At 52.9% G+C, this 21,903-nt stretch overlaps 1 protein-coding gene across 6 annotated transcripts in view; it reads right to left on the bottom strand.

Annotated features, from left to right (window-relative positions):
- Positions 1-1,531: 1,531 nt before the first annotated feature.
- Positions 1,532-21,903, bottom strand: part of MCM3AP (minichromosome maintenance complex component 3 associated protein) — a 41,141-nt gene continuing 20,769 nt past the window's right edge. For 4 of the 6 annotated variants that reach the window (XM_088794260.1, XM_074320557.2, XM_074320709.2 and 1 more), the window contains exons 15-29: positions 21,254-21,385; positions 20,805-20,918; positions 19,431-19,583; positions 17,959-18,156; positions 16,155-16,301; positions 15,935-16,081; positions 13,959-14,109; positions 10,449-10,707; positions 10,257-10,354; positions 8,907-9,297; positions 7,685-7,942; positions 7,082-7,211; positions 5,434-5,637; positions 3,695-3,845; positions 1,532-2,675 (exon numbers count right to left, since the gene is read on the bottom strand). In XM_088794260.1, the coding sequence (XP_088650386.1) occupies positions 2,517-2,675; positions 3,695-3,845; positions 5,434-5,637; positions 7,082-7,211; positions 7,685-7,942; positions 8,907-9,297; positions 10,257-10,354; positions 10,449-10,707; positions 13,959-14,109; positions 15,935-16,081; positions 16,155-16,301; positions 17,959-18,156; positions 19,431-19,583; positions 20,805-20,918; positions 21,254-21,385 (2,692 nt within the window). In that variant the 3' untranslated portion in view covers positions 1,532-2,516. The remainder of the gene's footprint in view (positions 2,676-3,694; positions 3,846-5,433; positions 5,638-7,081; positions 7,212-7,684; positions 7,943-8,906; positions 9,298-10,256; positions 10,355-10,448; positions 10,708-13,958; positions 14,110-15,934; positions 16,082-16,154; positions 16,302-17,958; positions 18,157-19,430; positions 19,584-20,804; positions 20,919-21,253; positions 21,386-21,903) is intronic. The other 2 variants (XM_074320762.2, XM_074320802.2) reach the window with 1 other exon arrangement.

The raw sequence follows: 21,903 nt of genomic DNA, 5'->3' as shown, positions 1-21,903 counted from the left end.
CTAGGAGTTTTATGGTTTCAGATCTTACATTTAAGCTTTTAATCCGTTTTGAGTTTATTCTTATATATGGTGTAAGTAGACCTAGTTTCATTTTTTTGCATGCATCTGTCCAGTTTTCCTGGCACCATCTACTGAATAGACTGCCTTTACCCCATTGTATATGCTTGCCTCCTTTGTCGTAGATTAATTGACCACATAGGTGAGGGTTTATTTCGGGCCCTCTTCTCTGTCCCATGGTCTGTGTGTGTGTTTTTATGCTCGTACCATGCTGTTGTGATCACTATAGCTTTGTGGTACAGTCTGAATCAGGGGTTGTGATGCCTCCAGTTTTGTTCGTCCTCAAGATTGCTGTGGCTATTCAGGGCTTTTGTGGTCCCAGGCAGATTATTTTCTAAAGATGCTTTTCTACATTTGTATTAACATTTGTCCCCATCGAGAAGTGAGATCTATGTCCCGTCCCGACTGTGTAACCAGATGCTTGTAACCAGTACAGTACAGGGGGGAAATGATCCTGCATGAGTTTTCCAAAGCTGGGTTTGCATTTTGCTCACTGCAGCACCTGCCCCTGGAGTCCTGAGATGCCATGTAAGGAGTCCGACAACCCTTGAGGAAGCCAAGCCACATGGTGAGGTCACATATAGCCACTCGGGTTAAAAGCCGCAGCTGAGCCCCCAGCCAACAGTGCCACATCACCTGCCAACCATGTGAGTGAGCTGTCCTGGAAGTCCAGCTAGTCAAGACTTCAGATGCCTGCAGCCTCAACCAACACCTGGCTGCAACTGCATGAGACCTCAAGAGAAAGCTGCCCAGCTGAATCCTTCCCAGCTGAAGCTGCTGTTTGCAGTAGTTGGTGACCCAGTAGTAACTACAGGGAAGAACCCACTACTGAGTGCCCAGCACAATAAACTGGGTAGGGACAGGAGAGGGGGAGCAACACATCCAGCGTGTTGAGAAATTCGAGAACACCAGGGATAGAGATGATCTTAGAAACTTCCAGCAACAAAAAGCCAACACAGAGGAATGATTTCCAATCTAAAACTCTATTCTCATTCAAACAATGAATCAAATATAACGGCTGATATAAAGACATTTCAGATGGGCAAGCTTAGTAGGGGGCTAAAACATGGGCTCCATCAAAATGAGGAAGCAAACCAAAGAAAAGGGAGAGAGGGCTGGGAATCTAGGAAACGACCAAGCCGTGGGAAAGGTGGGGCTTTACAGAAGGTCATCTCCAAGAGAAAGCAGAGCTAGCGCATTACTGATGCAGACAGTTCCAGGTGTAGTGAGAGAAACACAGAAACCAAGCAAAGAAAGGAACAAGGCAAATGACTCCAGGAAAACAAAGTTGCACCAAGGAGGGATGTAACCATAAGCCAACACTGGGCTCGTAGTTGTGCTGAGCTCTGAATGCAACATTGAACATTTGGGAGACTAGTAGGAGAGGAAATGGAGCCATGTAAGTGTAGGCGATACACGTTGCTGAGCGCTAACTCGGCATCTCCTGTGAAATCAACAGATAATTATGCAATACCACTGTTTGAAAGTCTTTATTGATCAGCACAGAGTTGATCACTGAAGAAAACCAGAGAAGAGTTGAAGGTGTTTGTTCTGGGAGGTGGGGACGGGCTGGTGGATTTGGCGGGGATGGCGGTGGCTGAGGAAGTTCTGTTCCTGTTGGAGGTCTGAAGAGAATGAGGCATAACACAGTGTTCTCGCAGAGACTAGGGGACGGAGGGTTACAGCAGGGAGGTGCTGAGCGCCAGCCTGGTACAGCCATACTCAGCAACCCCCGTCTGAGCACCTCTTTCTGTATGTGGCTTTAGCAAATTCGGGACTGTCCCCTCCCCCTTCACCTAGACGGTTGCAGCGCCCGCTTTATGACCCCTGCTTCGCATCGCTGGCCTTCACCATACGCCATTTTTAAAAGGAAATGTGACCAAGTCACTTCTCTACCTAATATCCTCTGACAGCTGATTCCCACAGCATTCAAAATAAGGCAGCAAGGGTCTCCCAGGCTGGCCTGTCCCCTCACTTGGCACCTGCGGGATTTCATCACGTCCTCAGGTACTTTCCCTCACGCCTCAACCCCGCACTCACTCCTCTCCAGGAGTTGTGCTCTCACCCCACCCTGTGCCCTCGTCCTTCACTTCCAGTCTGGGCACAGACGTGCCCACTCGCATAGCTGTGCTCAGTGTGGGCTCCCATGTGTGAGCTTTGCTGGGCCTGCTGGGCAGGGCCCCTGGGCCTCAGACGTCCCTGCAGTACTGATCTCTGGCACATCTGGGACTGCAACCTCGCCAGGACAACGAATGACAACTTGTTACACAAGCAATGCAAGCTGCAAACTTCCTCAGAGCTTCTGAGGAGATCATGAAAGCAGATACTCAGAGACATACGTAGGAGGAGACAGCCAGCCAGACCTCGTTAGACAGTGAAATGGTTATTTGCATGACTAGTAGTCACATTGCCAACAGTGCACCAAGCGTCCAGAATAACAGTCCTGTCGGGCCTGCAGCTCAGAGGTCCACCATGTCCAGCAGCACCGAGAGATGGAGCTCAGAGGCCACCTCCTCTTCCCTGGACGTCTGGATCAGCCTTTCCAGGTGCCGCAGCCGTTCACTCAGAGATGTGCCTGTTGCCTCTGACAACTGCACTTGGTCCCTTCTCCTTTCATTCTATGAGTGAAAAAGAAACTAAAAATAGCTTGGGGGTGTCCACAAACCAAGATACATTCTCTCTGAAGGCGCCAGGTTGGCTCATGTGAAAAATCTCATCTGGGGCGTGCTGGGCCCGCCAGAGCCCCTCCTGGCATCTCTGAGATGCCCTTCCAGCCTCTTCCAGCACACACAGCTGGGGCCATCCAAATCCGCACATGGGATATTTCTCCTCTGCTTCTATCGTGACAACTTCCAGTGCCAGTCATTTGTATACAGTATCACTGCCACAGGCTATGAGCAATTCCATCGCATCTACTGTAACTGCTTAACCAGACTCCCATCTTTGGATATGCAGCTTGTTTCCACTTTTATGCAGCATAACTAATGTGACAGTGAATAAAAATGCATTAATTTTTGTCACATACAGTAATTTCTTCAGGATAGAATTGTTAAATGAAAGGATACAAACATTTTTAAGGCATCTGCCAAACTGATAAATGGAAACACTATGCCATCTGAATTTGCTCTTTTCCTGTATTGAAGGGCTTCCTAACGCCAGCCCAGCATTAAATATCTGTGATTGAAACTCTGGTTCGGCTTCTTTTACCACTGAAGGAAGGATGGTGAGGTAGAAAGACCCTGAACTTTGGAGCAAGTCGGGTCTGAAAAGCACCTCTCCACACACCAGCTGGACCCACCTGGGGGAGCTTACCCTCCTCAGGGAACAGGAACCCCAGAAAGGGGGGTGTGGTGGTGCCATGGCTCCGTAAGCAGCAGGCACGGCCATCACCTGCTACCCACCTCCAGCCCCAGGCACGTGAGCACGGCAACGAGGTAAGTTACACTCGTTTCAGTCCCATTCTTCCTTCATTCTATAAGCAGAATCTCAGAAGCTGGGCCTCTGTAACACTGACAGATTAAGTCTAAGAGAACATCTACTTTAAGCTATTAATTTCTTGGTCATGTTAACATCACACGATGAATGAGGATGTCCCCTTCCCCAGCCACTGTCTTTACCTGCAATCAGATGCCCTCACCTGCAGGATGGGAGCTGCAGCGGTCTTCTGCACAGGTGCGAGAGTCTGGGGCATGGACAGCAGAGTCTGAGGGAGGTAGACGGGGAGGGAAGGTGCGTCTGCACGCGCTCCCGTGTCTTCAGACAAGCACTCCTGAAGCTGACGGTCAAACCTGAAACACCGGAGCGTCAGAACCCGTCAGTCACGTCTCCCCGGAGATGCTGGGAACTGTTTCAAGCTTCGCTTTCCACTAAGGAGAGAATGAGCTACGCCATCAGCTGAGGAGCAGAAGTGCAGTGTCTTCTCTGGTCTTAAACCTAACTTCCACTTCCCGTGGAAGGTGGCACTTACCCGAAACAACTGCTCTGACCTGAACACTTCACACTGTCATTCTCTCCTTTGCTTCATTTCTCTGGCTTTTAGTGGCGAGTGAGTTCTTATCTCACGTTAGATCCCCCAGATGTTTGGATTGCTGCTTACAGTTTAACATTAATTCCAAATAGTATCCCGCTGCCACCTCACACACCTGAGAGCCGTACACTCCACACAATTGTCTTTTCAAGAGAAACAATCTGATCCAAACTGCTTAAATGGGGCAGACCTAGGAAGGTCCGCTTTTAGAAACCAGGACTCGTGCATTCCCTCTTCTGGCAGATTCTGAAATCCTCCCCACACACCAGGCACCAGCCCGGGCACAGAGGCACTGCAGCGCAAGGACAGACACGGCCGGGCCTCAGCGAGGGAGTGGACAAGGGTAACGTGGTCAGAGGAGGAGGACACAGCAGAGACGGGCACGGAGGGCCTGGCTGAGCGCAGTGGAGTGAGTGCAAGGGGAGCCTGAGCCTGGGGAGAAGGGGCGGTTAGGAGGGGCGCTGCGGAGCCCCGGGCCGAAGGAGCTGCTAACGCAGAGGCCCGGCTGTTGGAGGAAAGAGCAGAGGTCAGAATGCAGATGGGGTCACGTAGGGCCTTAGACTCAGGGTAGGGAGGAAGCCACCAGAAGGGTATGAGCAAAGGAGTCACAGGGCCGGTGCTTCCCACTTAGAGGCCTGAGTCTGCAGAGCTGCCTGTGGCCTGCTGCAGAAATGGCCCAATTCTGGACACATTCTGATTCGAGCCCAGAGGGTCTGTGGATGGAATGGATCTGGGGGGAAGATTCCCAGGCACCGGGCCTGGGCCACCTTCAGCTGAGAGGACCGCTGGGGGACAGTTGGGGATGGGGCTGGGATGTTCGCTTTGAGATAAGTGGCAAGGAAGCAGCGGGCTGTTCACGTCTGGAGGCCAAAGAACCCAAGGTTTGACGTACATACTAGGGATGTCCGAATATTGGTGTCATTTAAAAATCCATAAAATTGGATGAAATCACTGGGGAGTGGGGATTGGGTGCAGATATCAGAGGAAAAGTCCAGAATGAGGGGGAATTGGGAGAAGAGGAAGAACCAGCAGGGGCAGCCGGGGCTGGGGGGTGGCCAGCAGGGCAGGAGAGGGACTAAGAGGCACAGGTGTGGCCGCAGCTGGGGACGGGGTTCCTGGTCAGGCAGCTGTGTGCAGACCGCAGTGATCCTAAGCGGAGCAGACATGGCGGCAGAGGGGCTGCAGGAAAGGCTGGAAAAGACTGGAGCAGGGAGAATCACTGGTTTGAGGATGCAGTAAGGGGTGGTGAGTGGAGAGGGGAACAGCCACGATAGGGAGAAACGCCAGGAGACCGGCTTTCCAGCATCAGCGGCCGACCGCACACCATGAGCCGAAGGAACAGACTTCACCTTTTGCTGTCCTCTCGCTCCAGCAGCAGATGGCTGGACAGACGCTGGGCCAGGAGCTCCTGGGAAGAGGCCCCGCACATCAGCTGCTCCGTGCTGGGCACCCGCTCCTCTGGGCCTCGCTCCCAACTCTTCACTCTGTGGTGCCCGTGAAGTGACGACGGAGTGGGAAACTTGCTGGCAGGAAGCGAAAGCTTCATCCCCAAGCTGGAAGTACGTTTTGAAATGCTTATGGTCAGGAAATGGGAGAAAGGGCTCTTGTCCACCAGGAGCATGTGGGTGCAGGGCTGAGGGCCGAGGCCTCCGGGGGCTTCCCTGTTCCCGGGCCAGGGTTGTCAACAGCTTCTGTATCGCCCCTACTGTTAGCAAGGTCTTGTTTCTATTTAGCTGTTAAGTCCATCTGGAACTAATGTTTGCAGACAGTGGGAGATGGGAGCTGATGTTTCTTCTAAACAGATGCAGGTCTGCCCTCTACACTCATCTCTCTCATTCAGCACCATCTTTGTGTCACACAAAGATGTTCTGTGCTGGACATTCTATTCTGGTCCATTCGCCCATTGGAGCTTTCCTATTATGTTACACTGACAGCCAGAGACTCCCTCATTCTTTAGTCAAAATGCTCTCAGCTGGTGCTACACCTCTTTCTCATCCTGATGAGTTTTAGAACTGTCGAACCACCGGGGAAATCCTGTTGGTTTTTATTAGAAACGCCCTGACTGTACAGTCTGAGAACTGGCATCGTTAGAGCACTGCGTCCTCCCATCAACACGGCGGCTGGCCCTCATGGGTTAGGCTTCCTTTGCACCTCAGCGCCCTCGAGTGTCCGACAGGGCTGGCTCCTGTCCTGGTCCTGGGAATTGACAGCTCCTGTACCTTGTAGTTGGATCTGTCTGATCACCTTCCTGAACTCTGCTGATTTTCCTGAACTGAGAGTCTTACTGTCTAGAAATGACGGTTTCTCCTTCCTTTCGATACTGATGCAGCTGTGTCTGTGTCCCTGCACTGGGCGGGGTTTCCAGGACAACAGTAAACAGTAGGACATCAGGGGCAGCTCAGCCTGGTTCTGACTTCAGTGTTTCACCAAGAAGCACAATTTTTTATTTGCTAGGTTTATGGTAGGCAGCCTCACCAAGCTACGGTAGTGTTTTTACCTAAGTTTGGTTAAGAAATTTGATGAAGAATGGGTATAAATTTTAAGATCAGCACTGCAAACCCTGCTAAATGATCCCGTATTTTTGTCACGGCCCCGATTACACACAGGTGTCTGCTGTCTGCAGTGACACCTGGGATAAAGCTTACATGTGAATTTTCTTAGGTACTCAAGACTGCTTGTTGTCACATTTTATTTAGCATTTTTGAACCAGGTTTGTCAGTGAGAGGAGACGTCAGCTTTCTGTCTCTGTACTCTCTGGTTATGTTATGATTTTAGGGTCAAGGTCATCTGATGAATGAAGGGACATGCCTGCTATTCTCTGCTCAACAGGTTTGTACTGCGTGTGAATGAGCTGGTTCTTGCATATTTGTCAGAACCGGCCCACAGTCGGCAGGGTTCTGAGCACAGGACAGGAATCTGTACTTTGGAGAAGAACACGGTCTGTTCTAGTGGGTGGGTATGGGGATGACAGAAACACACACTCAACACAGTTCTTACCACTCCTGACTCAGCTGGAGCTCCTTTTGCGTCTGCATTCTGGCTTGTTCCCACGACAAAGGAACATCGTAGTTTTTCAAATGTTTTTTAAAAAAATATACACATATCTGGCCATCTTTACTCAGTGCCTCTGAGAAAACAATACAAAAAAAAAAAAAAGAAGAGAAACTAATATCACAAAAGCAACAGGTGACCACTTGACATTTACTTAAACTCCCTGATTGAAGGACAAGCCCTTCGGACTGAAGTCACACAATATGTCACTCCCATTTGAGCCAAATGCGCTGCCGGCACCTGTGCGCCCTGCCAGGTCCACAACCTCATGCCCAGACTCCAGACTGCAATGGCAGCAGGTTGCCCAGAGCCGCCGAATTCTAACTTAGAGCCAGCCCGGGGGGAGTACAGACTCTCTTAGATAGTCTTAGCTCTCCCCCGTGTGTACAAGTCACTGGAAGTCACTGGCTTGAAAAGGGAGTGCTAAGGAAAGGGAGGACGGTGACCCACAGGAGAAGAACAAACCCGAGTAAACATGTCTCGTTGCTGAACTGCACGAGTGGAGTCTCCCGGGGAGGCAGCCCCACAGCAGCACCAAGCATTAACTACCTGACGCGATGGGGAGCCTGGGGGGTGTCCAGTCCCTCAGCTTGTGGTGGACGCACAAGGCGATGATGTCGTCCCATGGAATCTCAGCGACCGAGGGCCCCGCCCCCTGGCCCGGGAAGGGGCGCTTGCTCTTCCACCTGCTGTAGGCTCTTCCGAGCAGATTCTGCACCTGGCACTGGAGGACGGGTTGCGTCTGGCGGCAGCTGGGGATCTGGGAGGCGTACTGGGTGACCATGGAGCACACGGGAAGCCAGGGAGCTGGAGAGAAAGCACCTCGTGAGCCGCAAGACTTGGCCAAAGGACAGGTAGACATGTCCACAAAACGGTCTTCACTCTGTATTAACCTAGAAGGTGACCGTGGAGCTGAGAAGTCTGCTCTGGAACCCGAGTGAATGGAACCACAGCTGCTTAGGAAGGAGCACCTCCGTCCCCATGTCCTGGTAAGGGGACACAGTCTCCCCAGACCTAACTCACAACGAAGGTCCCCTTGGGGCTCCGACTATACAGGCCCAGCACCCGGGGGAGGTCAGACATGAGCTCTCGGCTCCCCTGGGGAGCCCGACGAGCCTGCTCAGACGGTGCACGCTGCTTCCCTCTGGGCTCCCTCAGTGATGCGTGTGGGTTCAGAAACTCAGAAGGGTGCCTGAGGCCTCTTTCTCTGCACCCACAGGAGTGGCCCTGCCCGGGCCGCGTGCTGTGCCACACGAGCAGCCAACAGCTTGCTTCCCTCCTCCTTGAGTCAGTGAGGGAAGGGGCGGCCTCTGCAGCCAGCCCCGGGCCCAGGAGTCTGTACCAGAACAGTCCAGAGGCTTAGGTGGCACAGCCGAGCCACAGCAGAGTTTCTCTGACCAACGTGCTGTGGCCCCAGAGAGCCAGCAGCGTGGGGACAGGACTGCCCAGTCCTCACCCCGGGGCTGCAAGCAGGAGAGGACCTGCTGTCCATTCAGAAACTCTAGGCCTTGGGGTCAGACTGTCCCAGAACTGCACACCACCTTCCTCTGGGGCTGTGTGGACACTGGGCTGCTGTCGGTGGTGAAGGGCCAACAGCTGTCACTCCACAAAACCTGGCTCATTCTGCCTCCTAAGATCAATGGCAGGTGCAGTACGAGGACGGGGCACAGAGTGACAGACGGAAGACCCTCAGGCCAGTGCACGACGCCTGCCGAGCTGTCAGTACAGTAAGGAAGGGATTAGGACCCCCGCCCTCATCATGAGCACGCACCCCCCGCAGGTGGCAGGTCCATCTGTGGGAGCTGGAAGCCCAGCACAGCCTGCTTCAGCCAGGCCAGGTGCTCTGGGGCGTTCCAGTGCAGGTGAGGAAGCAGCCAGCTGCCTCCTGCCTCAGCAAACTCGGTGACGGGCCAGGACAGGCCGCAGAGCTGCTCGGAGGACACCACAGAGGCCAGGAAGTGCAGCACGCTGTTGAATAGCTCGATGATGGCACCAGGCTCCTGCGAGGCCAGGCCCCCCAGCCGCCTCTCTCTTCGGTCACGGAAAAACCGGCCACTAAACTCACGGGCAACCCCATCTTCCACGTACTGGATGATGGTCTGGCAGCAAAGGTCAGGGGTACAGGGGCAGCGGGAGACCAGCCACTGCACGGCCTGCGAAACCTGCAGGGGAAGACTTGGTCAGACAAGTCGAGCTGCTGCTCAGAAGGTGCCACCTGAAGGTGCCCCGCCCACAGCTGCCACCAGAGCCACCTGCTGCAGTGGAATGTGGCCTACTAGGGCCAAGGGGACCCCAGGAGAGGGGCTCCGAGGCCCAACCTGACCCAAAGTGCAGACAGGGACACGGCATGGTCCAGCTCTGGGAAGGAACAACACCCTCCCGCATGCGCGGACTCTCATGTCCTGTAGCTATCTTTCCACCTACGGTTTTGTCTTAATTCCCGGCATTCCTTGCCCTAAACGTAATTGTCAGCACCCACATCCTTTTTTAAGGAAACTTCTGATAACGTGATTTCTTCATCTGTTCCAAGGACAACACTCTACAAAAATAACTTATAAGTCTGACCTCCAGATGTGACACATGAACAGTCACATTTTAAATCTGTAACGATAAAACCTCTACAAAAATGATAAGAACAATTTGATTTGTTGTAGCTAGCAGGGCTATAGGCAAATTTACTCTTTATTTTGATTTCTGTTTATATTTGTGGGTTACCTTTCAAAAATAAAGTTAACACACAAGCAGGAACACACACTAAGTTCAAGACAGAGCAAATGGGGGCAAAAGCGAAGTCTCAGGTTGGCTCCTCACTGTTGGTGCCCGCGAAGCACTGGACCCTCACCTCTGTGCCCCCTAAGCCCTGGCCCCATCACCATCTGTGCTACCTAAACCCTGGCCTCTCACCGTCTGTGCCCCCTAAACCCTGGCCCCTCACCATCGGTGCCCCCTAAGCCCTGGGCCCTCAGCGTCTGTGCCCCCTAAGGCCTGGTCCCTCACCGTCGGTGCCCCCTAAGCCCTGGTCCCTCACCATCTGTGCCCCCTAAGCCCTGGCCCCTCACCGTCCGTGCCCCCTAAGCCCTGTCCCCTCACTGTCGGTGACCCCTAAGCCTTGGTTCCTTACCTTGTCTGTGCCTTGTAAGTCGTTAACTAAGTTGGGAATCTGCACGACAGTATAATCTGAAATCAGCTTGGCTGAAACCAAGTCCTGGAGCATCAGACCTTGGAAAGAAACAGAGGGAGGTCACCTGTCCCGTCTCTGCTCCCGACCCCGCGCAGCCAGTCTGCTCAGACCCAGGCCCAAGCCTTCACCCACCATCCTCCACTTCCTGCTGCACGGCGACCCCGCCCTGGCCAGGTGCGAGAACCGCAAGCGGCAGCGCAGGCCACAGGGGCTTGGCCTGCAGGAGCTGCTTGAGCTGCAGCAGCGCCGACAGCCAGTACGTGTCCTCCTCCGCCGTGTCCTTGCTCCTCGCTCGGGGGGCCAGCAGCAGCACGAGCCCACTGGTGCCCAGGAGCTCCTTCTGCATCTCCACGGCGTCCAGACCCGCATCGCTGAGAGCACCGTGGGCCACCTGGAAGGGTACCCAGACTGTCAGGATGGACGCACCAGGAACAAATCAGCAGGGAACGTCAGCCCAAGAGGCAGCGCCAGCCCCAGAGGCAGCGCAGCCAAACCCCACCATGCTCTGGGCCAGCCCCTCATGAGCCAGGAACCAACGCCAGAAATTCAGCCTCCCACTAGAGTTGTGTTTGGGGGTGAGCCTTTAGTCTTAACAGTTACCCCTGAACAGTTACAAAAACAGGTCCCACAGTGACAGGAAAGCACAGCAAGCCAGCAGGGATTCCAGCCTGTTTCTAGAAAGCAGTGTGGAGACGGCACAATCACTGGCTTGGGGATGCAGAGGAAGCCACACCTGAGGGGATGCAAAAGTGGTGCAGAAGGAACCAGGCTGGCTGAGGCTGCAAAGGTCCAGAGCACCCAGGCCTCATGGCACCAAGATCCAGAAACTAGGCTCAGGGCCCAGAGGGACAAGTCACACAGAGCAATGGCCTTACAGGTCATCCACCCACCTGCAGGCAGTCTCTGAATGCAACCTGTCTCCTAGGCAGGGGCCAGCCCCATCCTGAGAAGAACCAGACGCAAGGGCATCCGTGAGCACGGTGGAGGGCACTGGGCCCAGGGCACAGAACCCCAGATACTGACATGCGGAGGTCCCCCCAGAAAGGATAGCTTGCCATTCAGTTACCCTGCACTCCAGCCCAAACACACAGCTTGTGGCCAGCCCTTCAGGGCCGCACTCAGGTGTGGCAGACAGCCTCAGGTAAGGTGTCCGAGGAGAGCCTCCAACATAAGAGAGACCAGAACAGAGAACAAGAAATTGATGATGCACAGAACATAAGAAAACTTAGAAAGGTCTCAAAACTCCTGATTTCCTCAGAGAGATAAGATGATGCCTCCACAAACAGTCACAAGATGACATGAAGAAGTCAAGGATAGAACAAGAAAAATGAATCACATGTGTGGAATAAAAAATTCAACAGAACATTTGGGACACAAAGTCAGAGAAATGGCCCAGAATACAATATAAAAAATAAGATAGAAAACAGTATAGGAAGGGTGAGAAACTCACAGGGTCACTGATGAGACCCGACATCTGTGTAATAGGGGTTCGAGACAGAACAGAAAAAAGAGAAGCAAAGCACGTGTTGCGAAGATGCTAAAACGTCCCAGAAGCAAACAAGTCTCCAGCCTGCAAGGGCCCGCCGCGGCCAGCACGATGAGTGCGGGGAGCTGGCACCAAGCACACAAAGCGGATTTCCAGAACCCTGGGACAGAGAGCAGCCTTCCAAGGGAGACAAAGCCAGGCCACAGAGAAAGGAGCCGAAAGAGTCCCAGCAGTGATGTTGAATGCTAGGTGACAGTGGAGCCAAACCGGAAGGCAAGGAATGCTCAAATTCCACCTCATGAGAAACGCTGCGCTTGAGGACCCCGCTAAGCCACACCTAGACTGCTGACCCACAGACACCTGGACATGAGAAACGCTTGTTCTCTGAAGCTGCTAAGTCTGGGGAATTTGTTATGTAGTGAAAAGCATACACCTACCGTGTTTCCCCGAAAATAAGACCTAGCTGGACCATCAACTCTAATGCGTCTTTTGGAGCAAAAATTAATATAAGACCCGGTCTTGTATTACATAAAGCCTGGTACTATATATTACATCATACTATACTATACTATTATATTGTATTATATTATATTACATCATACCCGGTTTTTTATATCATATCATATGAAAATAAAACCGGGTCTTATATTAATTTTTGCTCCAAAAGAAGCATTAGAGCTGATGGCCCGGCTAGGTCTTATTTTTGGGGAAACACATTACTTCCAGGGGAAGTCAGTGGAGAATACGACAGCAGTCAACTGAGTCAGCAGTGGAAGCACATGACACAGAGACAGGGAGACACTTCGGTTAAGCCCTGGAGGAGGGGCCCGGAGGGGCGGGGGCCACTGGTTCTCACTGGCAATTAGGGCGCCAGCTGACTTTTCAACTACGGGCCAGTGTTACTTTGAATACAATTTTAATAAAGGCAAGAGGAACAACAAACGCTGTCCAGTGGGTGAAGTCTGAGAAATCCCAGGAGAAAAGGGAAGAGCATGCACCAAGGCAGGATGAGCCATGACTTCCGAGTGTGAGAGCATGCGTGGCCCTTATGTCCTCATTCTTCCTTCATGTTTCCCTGTATTTCAAGTTTCATATGTGTTTCTGCTCCATTTGTAAAATACAATAAATGGTATTAAAACTCTAAAACAAAAGACACAAAATCCCTATAGCCAAACTGCAATTTGAAGAAGTTCCGAGGACAGAGAGAACATGACTGGAGTGTCCCATACAGGTGACCAGGGCGAGCCGTGGGGTGAGCTGGTGAGTAGAGCAGTGAGCTGAGCAGCGCTACCTTCAAGCCAGGACCCGGGAGCACGGCCTCCCTAGCAAGCAGCCTGGCCAGGCTGGGGAGATGGTTAGCACACATGGAGGTTCCGTGCCCAGGCTCACAGAGCAGGCTGCGCAGCGGGGGTCTGGACCGGTGGGCCCACACCGAAGCCCACGCCTTCCGTCCTGCACTGCTCGTTTCCAAGTAAATAAGAGACACATCTGGTTTGACTTCGGGACACATACACTGACACCTAAAATCCACTTATGCAGGTTTGACTCTAATGAGGAAACAGGTTCTCATTAAACAAAAATCTCTCAGGGAACCACTTGGGATCAGTGTTGTATGAGCACCTACAGAACAAAAATGAGAACCTGTAACAGAACATGACAACAACCTGAATGAAAAGCAAACTAACTTCAAGTGTCCAATCCTGGACCTAGACAGTAGTTGGGGTCCAGCTTAGTGAAAAGCGCATCGATTAAAAACCATTAATCCTCTGCAAAGACCCGATGTGTCGGGAAGCTGTTTGAACAAGGGGACAGCCCCGGCGAGCCCCGTGAGCTGCTGCAGTCACAGCGTTCCTGTGCAACACCCTCTCCTCTCTCGGGTTCACTGCCAGAGGCAAACCAGAGCTCTGGACAGCAGAACAGCACAGAGCACCTATGTCTTTGGCAGGCTGGCCCTGAGCTGTCACCAAGGTTTCCAAGGGATCTAGGACCAGAGACAGTGAAAGCTCACCGTGCTCCTGGACTCCAGGCTGGCATCTCACACCAAACACCAGGAGCTGCCACATTCTTCAGAACCACTTCACGATCCCAGTGACGTTTGGGAGTGAGTGGGAGTAAGGAAGTCACAAGAGGAAACACATGAAGTGACTGTCACTCACTTTGACACATACGTTGAAAGAAATGGTCTGGTTCCCTTTGCTGCTGAGCGCGTTAAACAGCCCGAGGGTCTGAATCCCATCAGTACCACCGCACGTGTCATCCAAGTCATCACCTCCCATGAACTTGACTTTCAACCAGTTTGCTAGAATTCTGTGAATAAAAGAACAGCACTTGAAGAAGAATCTAACTCTAAACAGGAACTGTAAAGACTCTCAGGGAAAAAAGTTAGAAAGAGAAATTATCACACAGATATAAGTCCAGACACAAATCTTTCCGTGAAGTTGACCTGGACAGAACTCTCCGGGGATATTTATTGGGGTCAGAGGAGAGGGCACTCATGGGACTGATGTAATTTAAGATTCTAAAGCATTAAGATTCGGAGCGACAAAAAGATCCTTAGTTTCAAACATACATGTTTAACAGAATCAGATTTCTCATGGCTGAGACCTTAAGAATTCTTGGGACATATATTTCCTAATGAAATTAGCAAATCAGAGGACACCTGCTTTAAGAAATGAATCATTTAAATACTTTTAAAACACCACAACCCACCTTTTCTCAGCTTTGACGTATGACTTTCTTTTTCCTTAATCTGCCTGTGCTCCTGCTTAAAAAGTACAGTGGTACCTCAGTTTTCAAACGTAATCCATTCCAGAAGACCGAGTTCTGAAACGTTCGAAAACAGCTGACAGCTAGGCCTCAGGAGCTTGCACTCAGCAAAAGCCGCGTGACATGTTCGACTTCTGAGGCATGTTAAAAAACCAAAGCATTTACTTCCGGGTTTACGGCGTTCGTAAACCACAATGTTTGTCAATGGAGACGTTTGAAAACCGAGGTACCACTGTAATGTGTTTAGAGGATTTCATACCCTCAGACGTTGCCAACAGAATTGTAAGATGGTACGGCCACTGAGGAAAAGTTTGGCCAATCTTCAGAGACGTACACAGTTACCATCCGACCCAGCGATTCCACTGCTAGGCGTATCTCCAAGAGAACTGCCAGCATGTGTCCACGTGAACACTGTACACAAGTACGCACAGCAGCAGTATTCACAATAGCCAGAAAGTGGCAACAACCCCACTGCCCATCAACTGATGAGCAAACAGAATGGGAAACTCGTCCCTCGGCACGAACCGACAGTACAGGAAAGACTGACGCCTTCACTGCGACCGGAATGAACCTAGAAACGTTTATGCTGAGTGGGAGGTGCCACACCTGCCCAGACGGGCAAAGGCAGACACAGAAAGCAGAAGGGTAGCTGCCAGGGCTGAGGCAAGGGAGGGTGGGGTGGAGAGTGACTCCTGGCAGCTATGGGGTTTCTTTTTAAGTGAACAAATGTTCTGGAATTAGATAGTGGTGGTGGTTGTACAACTCTGAATGTACTAAAAACCAGTGAAATGGATACTTTAAGTGGGTGAAATTTATGATATATGAATTACATCTTAGGAAAGCTGTTAAAACAAAAAAGAAAAATAACATGTTTTGTAGTTGCTTTAACTGTATGGTTTTTGGAAGCAATTTGGTTACAGGAAATAATGCCGTGTCAATTTTCGATTTCTTTTTAAAAACACCAGAGTGTCTTCCTAAGGGGAACAAAATGGAACTACAGCCGACAAACTAAACTGTCTTCCCCAAAACTCGAAACTGAAGCGGTTTCTAATCAGCACGCCCGGCACAGCTTTAAATAACAATCATGTCTTCAATGCTGTGGACAAACACTACTGCCAGGTTTACAGAACAAACATTGGAATCGCAAATGTGAACTTCAAATCACAAACAAAACAGACTGCATGTCTAAGCAGTGAAACGGAACCTCCATGTTAGAGATCCCATGTGCATGAGGATACGTGGCCCTGACGCCCGCCCGCCCGCCAGCCCGAGTCACAGGGCTGCAGCCCCACCTGCTGGCTCCACCCCACCCCTACACCCACCCCGTGGTCTCAGCATCAAACCCCCAGAGGGGACCCGCCCTGACCTGCCAGGACTCCCTGGGGACATCTCTTCTACGTAGTCGTCCTCGCTGGGCAACAGCAGCACCAACTTCCAGAACACATGCTCCTGCCCTCCAGGGAGGTGCTCGGCCACGATGTGTGGCAGGTCCAGGGGCGCCCATGCTGCGTCACTGCAGGGACAGAGCAGGGCAGCTCAGCGGGCAGCAAGCCCCTGGCGGGCAGCGCACACGTGGGCGTACTGACCTCAGCAGCTGCCGGTGGAAGTGTTGGACCTTCATCTGGTGTGCTGTCCGGCTCCTGAGCCACCGTAGCCTGCGAAGGGACAGTGATGCTGAGTACGTGAGGCCAGCTCGGCACCATGAGAGGGACCGGTCACGCATCTGCTGACATCTGGAGGGACGTGTCCAGGTGGGAAATACTTAGGAGACCAAAAATACCTTTTCTGCTAAAGCGCGGATTAGTGAGGGGACCTGTTCCTTCCACAGCTACAGGCAGTGATCTGCTGTGTGCCAATCACGGGCCACACAGCAGCAGGAAGAGGCAAACTCCTGCCCTTGAGAGCACACTGTCTGGGACGGCATAGCAGGCACAGGGGCCTCACACGGCGGTCAGAGAAGGGGGTACGTGAGCAGAGGCAAAGGAAATAAGGGCAAACAACTGGACACCTTCTGGGGGAGAGGGCAGGGTGGCCTCGCCAAGACAGAAAGACAACTTCTGGGGGAGGGCAGGGGTGGCTATGCCAGGATGATAATTTCTGGGGGAGAGGGCAGGGTGGCCTCGCCAAGACAGAATGACAACTTCTGGGGGAGGGCAGAAGTGGGCCTTGTGTGTAGGGAATGAGCACAGGGAGAGCGGGAGATGGGGAGGGTGGCTGTGGGCGGGGGGGAAGCCTGGGCAAGGACTCAGGGAGCAGCACAGGGATGCCAACTAGACACGTCAGGTGACCTGACTCGCCGTGATGGTGACACTGGGTATAGGGTCAAGGGCGGAAGCCAGCAGACAGGCTGGTGGCACGGCTTTGAGGCTCCGGGAAGATTAGCTTCTGACACTGAGCTGGGATTGGGGTCAGGGGTCTGGAACGCAAGGAAGGGGCCTGGGCTAGAGGTGCACCAGAGGGCTGTCAGCGTGAAGGACACAAACAGGTTACAAGGAGGGAGGGGCAGTGCTAGGCGGTTGGGGACACAGCCAAGGCAGCTGCAACTGCAGGAGGCAGCCAGGCCAGCGCCAAGGCTGCCGTGGCCAGAGAAGCCTGCGCACCCTGACCAGAGCAGGTCGAGAGCAGGGCACGCCGCCCCCCATGCCCCACCTCCAGAAGCAGAGCCGGCCCTCAGGGACCCAAGCAGCCAGCCGCAGTGTGTCAGAGTCAGAAGAAAGCCTGGAGACACATTTCAGAGGGAACCTCCCGTGACAGCTCGGGAGGACGAGGCCCAGACAGCCACTGCTGCGGCCCCTCCCTGTGACCTTCTGCCAGCCCCCCAATGGGAGGCCCCTCTCAAGGGGTGACAATGACATGGCCTGAATTCAGAGGGAGGCTGAGCCCTGAAGGGCAGCATCGGACAGCTCAAGCAAGAACCTGGGCTGGGCCCCAAGGTGCCGGGAGTTGCAGCAGGGGGGCCAGGCTGAGGGCCACAAGGACAGAGGCCCGTGAGAGGGGACAGAGGAGAGTGGGTTGTGGAGTCACTGACATGCTGCTGCGGAAAACAGGGGTGCTGGTGTGAGGGAAGCAGCAGCAGGGATGATAGGGACGCAGAAGGACCCAGAAGCAGAGGGAGTGGAGTGAGAATGAGGCCACAGGGACCTCTGGCCCCACCGATGAGAGTGGACATGGTGTGTCCTTAAGCCAGAGAGACCAGGAGAGAAACGGGGGATCCCGACCAAATCCAGTGACCAGGACCCGAGTGTTTCAGGACAGGCACACACGTGACCAAAGCACAGCAGGACGTGTGCAGAGTGCCGGGCAGGCATCACACAAAGGCCCAGGCCACTGCCGTCTTCACGCTGACCCCACCCAGGTCCCTCCACACACGACACGCAGCCAAGCACTGACCTAGTGCAGGAGATGCCCACTTTCCCCGCGTGGCCCAGGTTCAGGAGGTTCCTGGCCAGGTTCCCCTCGGCAATGGGACACTCTGCGCTGGGCGCCAGTGCCCTCAGCTGATCTGTCACATCCACACAGCAGGGTGCCGCAGGGAAGGTCCTCATCTGCCGCCTCAGCTTCTTCCGGGCAGTGACAGCCTCCTTCCACCTGGGGACACACCAGCAGGTCACCACCGGGGGTGTTAAAGGTACTTCAGGGACAAATGCAAAAACTTGCTCCACCACCGTTAACACAGGGACACGTTTTCTGACAATACATTTAGTCTTTTTCAGCAACAGTCTTCAAACTGAGAAATCAGTCAGAATTAAAACTCAACAAAGAAAAGTTTAAAAATGAAAGCTCAGGCTGGGGAAGGCCCGACAGCAAACGCCTGGTGCCAAGCGCCCACACTGCTGACCCATCTCCAAGGCCCGTTTGGCACCGTGGACACAGACACGAGGAACACACAGCCTCTGCCCCGCAGACACTACCAAGGGAACCTGTCTCCAGACACACGTGCGCTGTGTTACCAGGACGGTCCCTGCCGCCCTCTGTTACAAGCAGAGAGAGAACCACGTGAGAGTCCAGCGCCAGGGGCCAGGTGGGTCACGTAAAGTGCCACTGCCAACACTGGCATGGCTGACACGCTGCTGTGGCCAGGCCTGCACCCTCCCCACGTGCAGGATGGAAAGGCTGAGTACAGACGCAGGAGCGAGCTCCCAGCTGTGCTGAGAACCACCACAGCAGGTATCTGGCTGGCACATGGGCAATCGCTGCTTCCGAGGGGGAAGACGGGCTCTCATGGAATCAATTTCAGACGGTGGCAACTGCCAAGAACACACTGACTTCAGTTTTATATGAACTGAATCACCACACAACGTACGTAACACATAACCACCCAGTAAAGACCAATGATGAGTCACACGTCCTTCCGTGCAGTGGAGAAGCAGCATGACCAGCACTGGGACACCCGTGGGCCCTCTCGCTCCCACAGACAACCACTGTGCTATGCTGTGTGCCCGTTAGGGCCCTGCTTTTCTTTAGGGTCGTACTATGTGTAAATCCAGAACCATCTGTTAGTGTGCATATAAACTCTCGCGTGCTGTACGCGTTCCCTGAGAATTGCTTTTCGGCATCATCAGTTATGTTCTGGAAACTGACCCACGCGGTGCACACAGCTGTCAATAGTCTGGCTTGTTCACGGCCACGTCTCTGTGCCTAGCACAGTGGGTTAGCAACAGGAAACACCCTGTAAGTACTTGTCGAACACAAACAACCCCCCAATCTAACTCCTTACTCATCCGAGTTTACACCCTCAGGAAGGAACGTGTTCTGTGTACACGCGCGCAAGTGCGCGTGTACGACTGGCTGTTCCCGGAAGCACCAGCTCTGCCGACCCATGGTGGTATGCATGAGCATTGTGTCCAAAGCACAGGACTCACCGCTGGAGGCAGCTGCAATAGCACTGCAGCTCCTGGAGGGTCTCCCTGGCCGTCTGGAAAATCTCCTCCCCGAGAAACAAGTCCACCAGCTGGGCACAGACGTCCTCACAGCAACGGGCCATGCGGACCCTCTGGTCTGTCTCCACGGCACTCCTGGGGGACAGGGCTATCAGGGTGGGGACACAGCCCTCAGGGCCACACTCAGAGCCTGCCTTAAAGGACAGGAGGCCACTGGGTTGAAACATAATTACATCTTTGCTGCAAGACGCACTTTAAGACGTTCATTTTGCTTCAGGTGTGAGACACCTGGAGAGAGTCCCCAAACACAAACACACAGAAGAACAAGAGGGGACAAGATACTGAGTCGCAGGACAGCAGGGCCCTTGTGAACATTCCAGGGACAAACCTTTATCTTAATAAAACAGTTAGAACCCTTAGTTTTTAAAGGACCATTAAGACAACGGCAACAGCTTCTCATCAGCAATTTCTGATGTCTGCATGGAAGTGTCTCAAGCACAGGAGAGCAGGCCGCTTGTGGTCTACAGAGCTGCCCTCACATAAACCAGCATCTAAAAGAGAGATTTTTACAACAAAAGTCTATCCACCAATGGAGCAAAGAGGGCTTTTTAATCAAATACACGGAGTCACAAAATCAAAGAAGCTGCAGTTCCAACAGCCATGCTCTCGGGGTGGAGCCGAGTCTCCTGGGACCAGGGAGGGCCACACGCTCCCTGCAGCTCAGCGTGTCCGGGTTTGCATACCTCCTGCACCCCTTCCTGGGGTTGAGGACAGAAACACGCGGCCATCATTTGTCAGGTCTCTCATTTACAGTAAACAGGGAAACGGATTCCCAATTAATGGAGATGAAGGAAACATTCATTACACAACAGACTTCTGCACTGGGGACTGTGCTCGGTACTGCGCAGTTGGCCCCTCAGGCTGTCTCAGGGAGCATGAGCAGGAGGCCCAGTCTCCCTGCACACCTGAATTTTTCCTTCCTGAAGCCTGGCACTAAAATCAATTAAGTTCTTAAGTGAGCCAGCTCTAAGAAATCTTCTAACATATGGAACAAGAGAAAGGACCTCCTGGTTGGGAAAAACTAAGGAGAGTGACCTCGTGTGGACACTGCCAGGAAATTCCTCTACAGACACATCCCTACACCCAGGGCAGGCTCCACAGTGAGGACGAGGGTGAAAGTGAGGCCCTCTCTGCAGGGAAAACCTTATAGGATGGCGCTCTAGTGTTTGGCTCTTGAAAAGGCGCGCCCCTGGCCAGCGCGAAACCCAGCTAGCCCGAGCAGCACAGCCCGACCACAGGGCCCTGCTCCCTCCGCCAGCCGACCCCTCACACCGCAGGACGCCCCACATCACTCACTTGAACTCCTGGGAGCAGGTTTCCCTCACACCTTCCGCCACCACCAGTTCTGTCAGCTCTATAGCCAGGGCCTGGCTCAGTTGAGTTAACACCAGTTCTCTTTCTTGTTTCAACCTAAGAGTTAAAAAAACAGCACCAGGGTAATGTTTGAGAATAAAGATAAACGGCATCACACTCCATGACCTCACAAGTGGGGATCTGAACGGGCAGGCCTGACCCTCTGATCCCACCGACAGGCCGTGCAGCTGCCCCACTCCAGCTCCCGGTCCCCAGCTGGGGAGACGCTGCTGCTCCCAGGTGTGTGTGGCTTCAGCCTGCCCACCCACTCTCTGGGAAACAGGTCTGACATGGGTGCCGGGTGCCGTGGACACAAGAGCGTCCCAGGCCCGGCTGGGTTCCTGCTGTGTCCACAACGCCGACACCCACGTGCGAGGACAGCACACACTCACCTCCTCTCTTCAGCCTGACGCCTCTCCTCCTCCTTCCGCTCCCTCTCCTCAGTCACTTCTTCAGCCGCAATGTGCCTCAAAATGCCCGAGGTTGCAGCTGTCAGCAGCTCCTCCATTGTGGCACTAGAGACACTAGAGAGTGCAAAGCAGACAGCGGTGTGAAGGAACGGACGAAAGCCAAGCAAACCACGTAACTAAGCTTCTAACGCTGGCAAGGGACAAAACCTTACTTGACTTTCAGCATAAAAATTAAAACCATGTTTAGAAACAAGCAATCTATCAAAAGTAACTCGTAAGAAATAGAACGTCCAAACAGACCTACAACTAGTGAGGAGATTGACTCAATATTCAAAACCCCTCCCAAAAAAGGAAAGCCAATGATGAGACGGCTTCACTGATAACTTCCACCAATTTCTTAAAGAAGAACCACCACCAACCCTTCTCACCCTCTTCAAAACAACTGAAGAGGAAGGAGCACTTCCATGAAGGCAGCACTGCCCTGGTCTAACACCAAAGCTGCACAAAGACCCTACAAGAAAATGACAAACCAATATCCCTTATGGACACTGACATAAAAATCCTCAACAAAATACTAGCAAACCAAAATTAAGCAACACAGTTGACCCTTGAACAACACAGGTTTGAGCTGC

Source organism: Rhinolophus sinicus, chromosome 17 (genome assembly GCF_057876585.1).
Source record: "Rhinolophus sinicus isolate RSI-liver-muscle chromosome 17, RSI-T2T, whole genome shotgun sequence".
Classification (NCBI taxonomy): domain Eukaryota; kingdom Metazoa; phylum Chordata; class Mammalia; order Chiroptera; family Rhinolophidae; genus Rhinolophus; species Rhinolophus sinicus.
The sequence above is the reverse complement of the archived record's forward strand: the minus strand, read 5'-3'. Positions and strand labels throughout refer to the sequence as shown.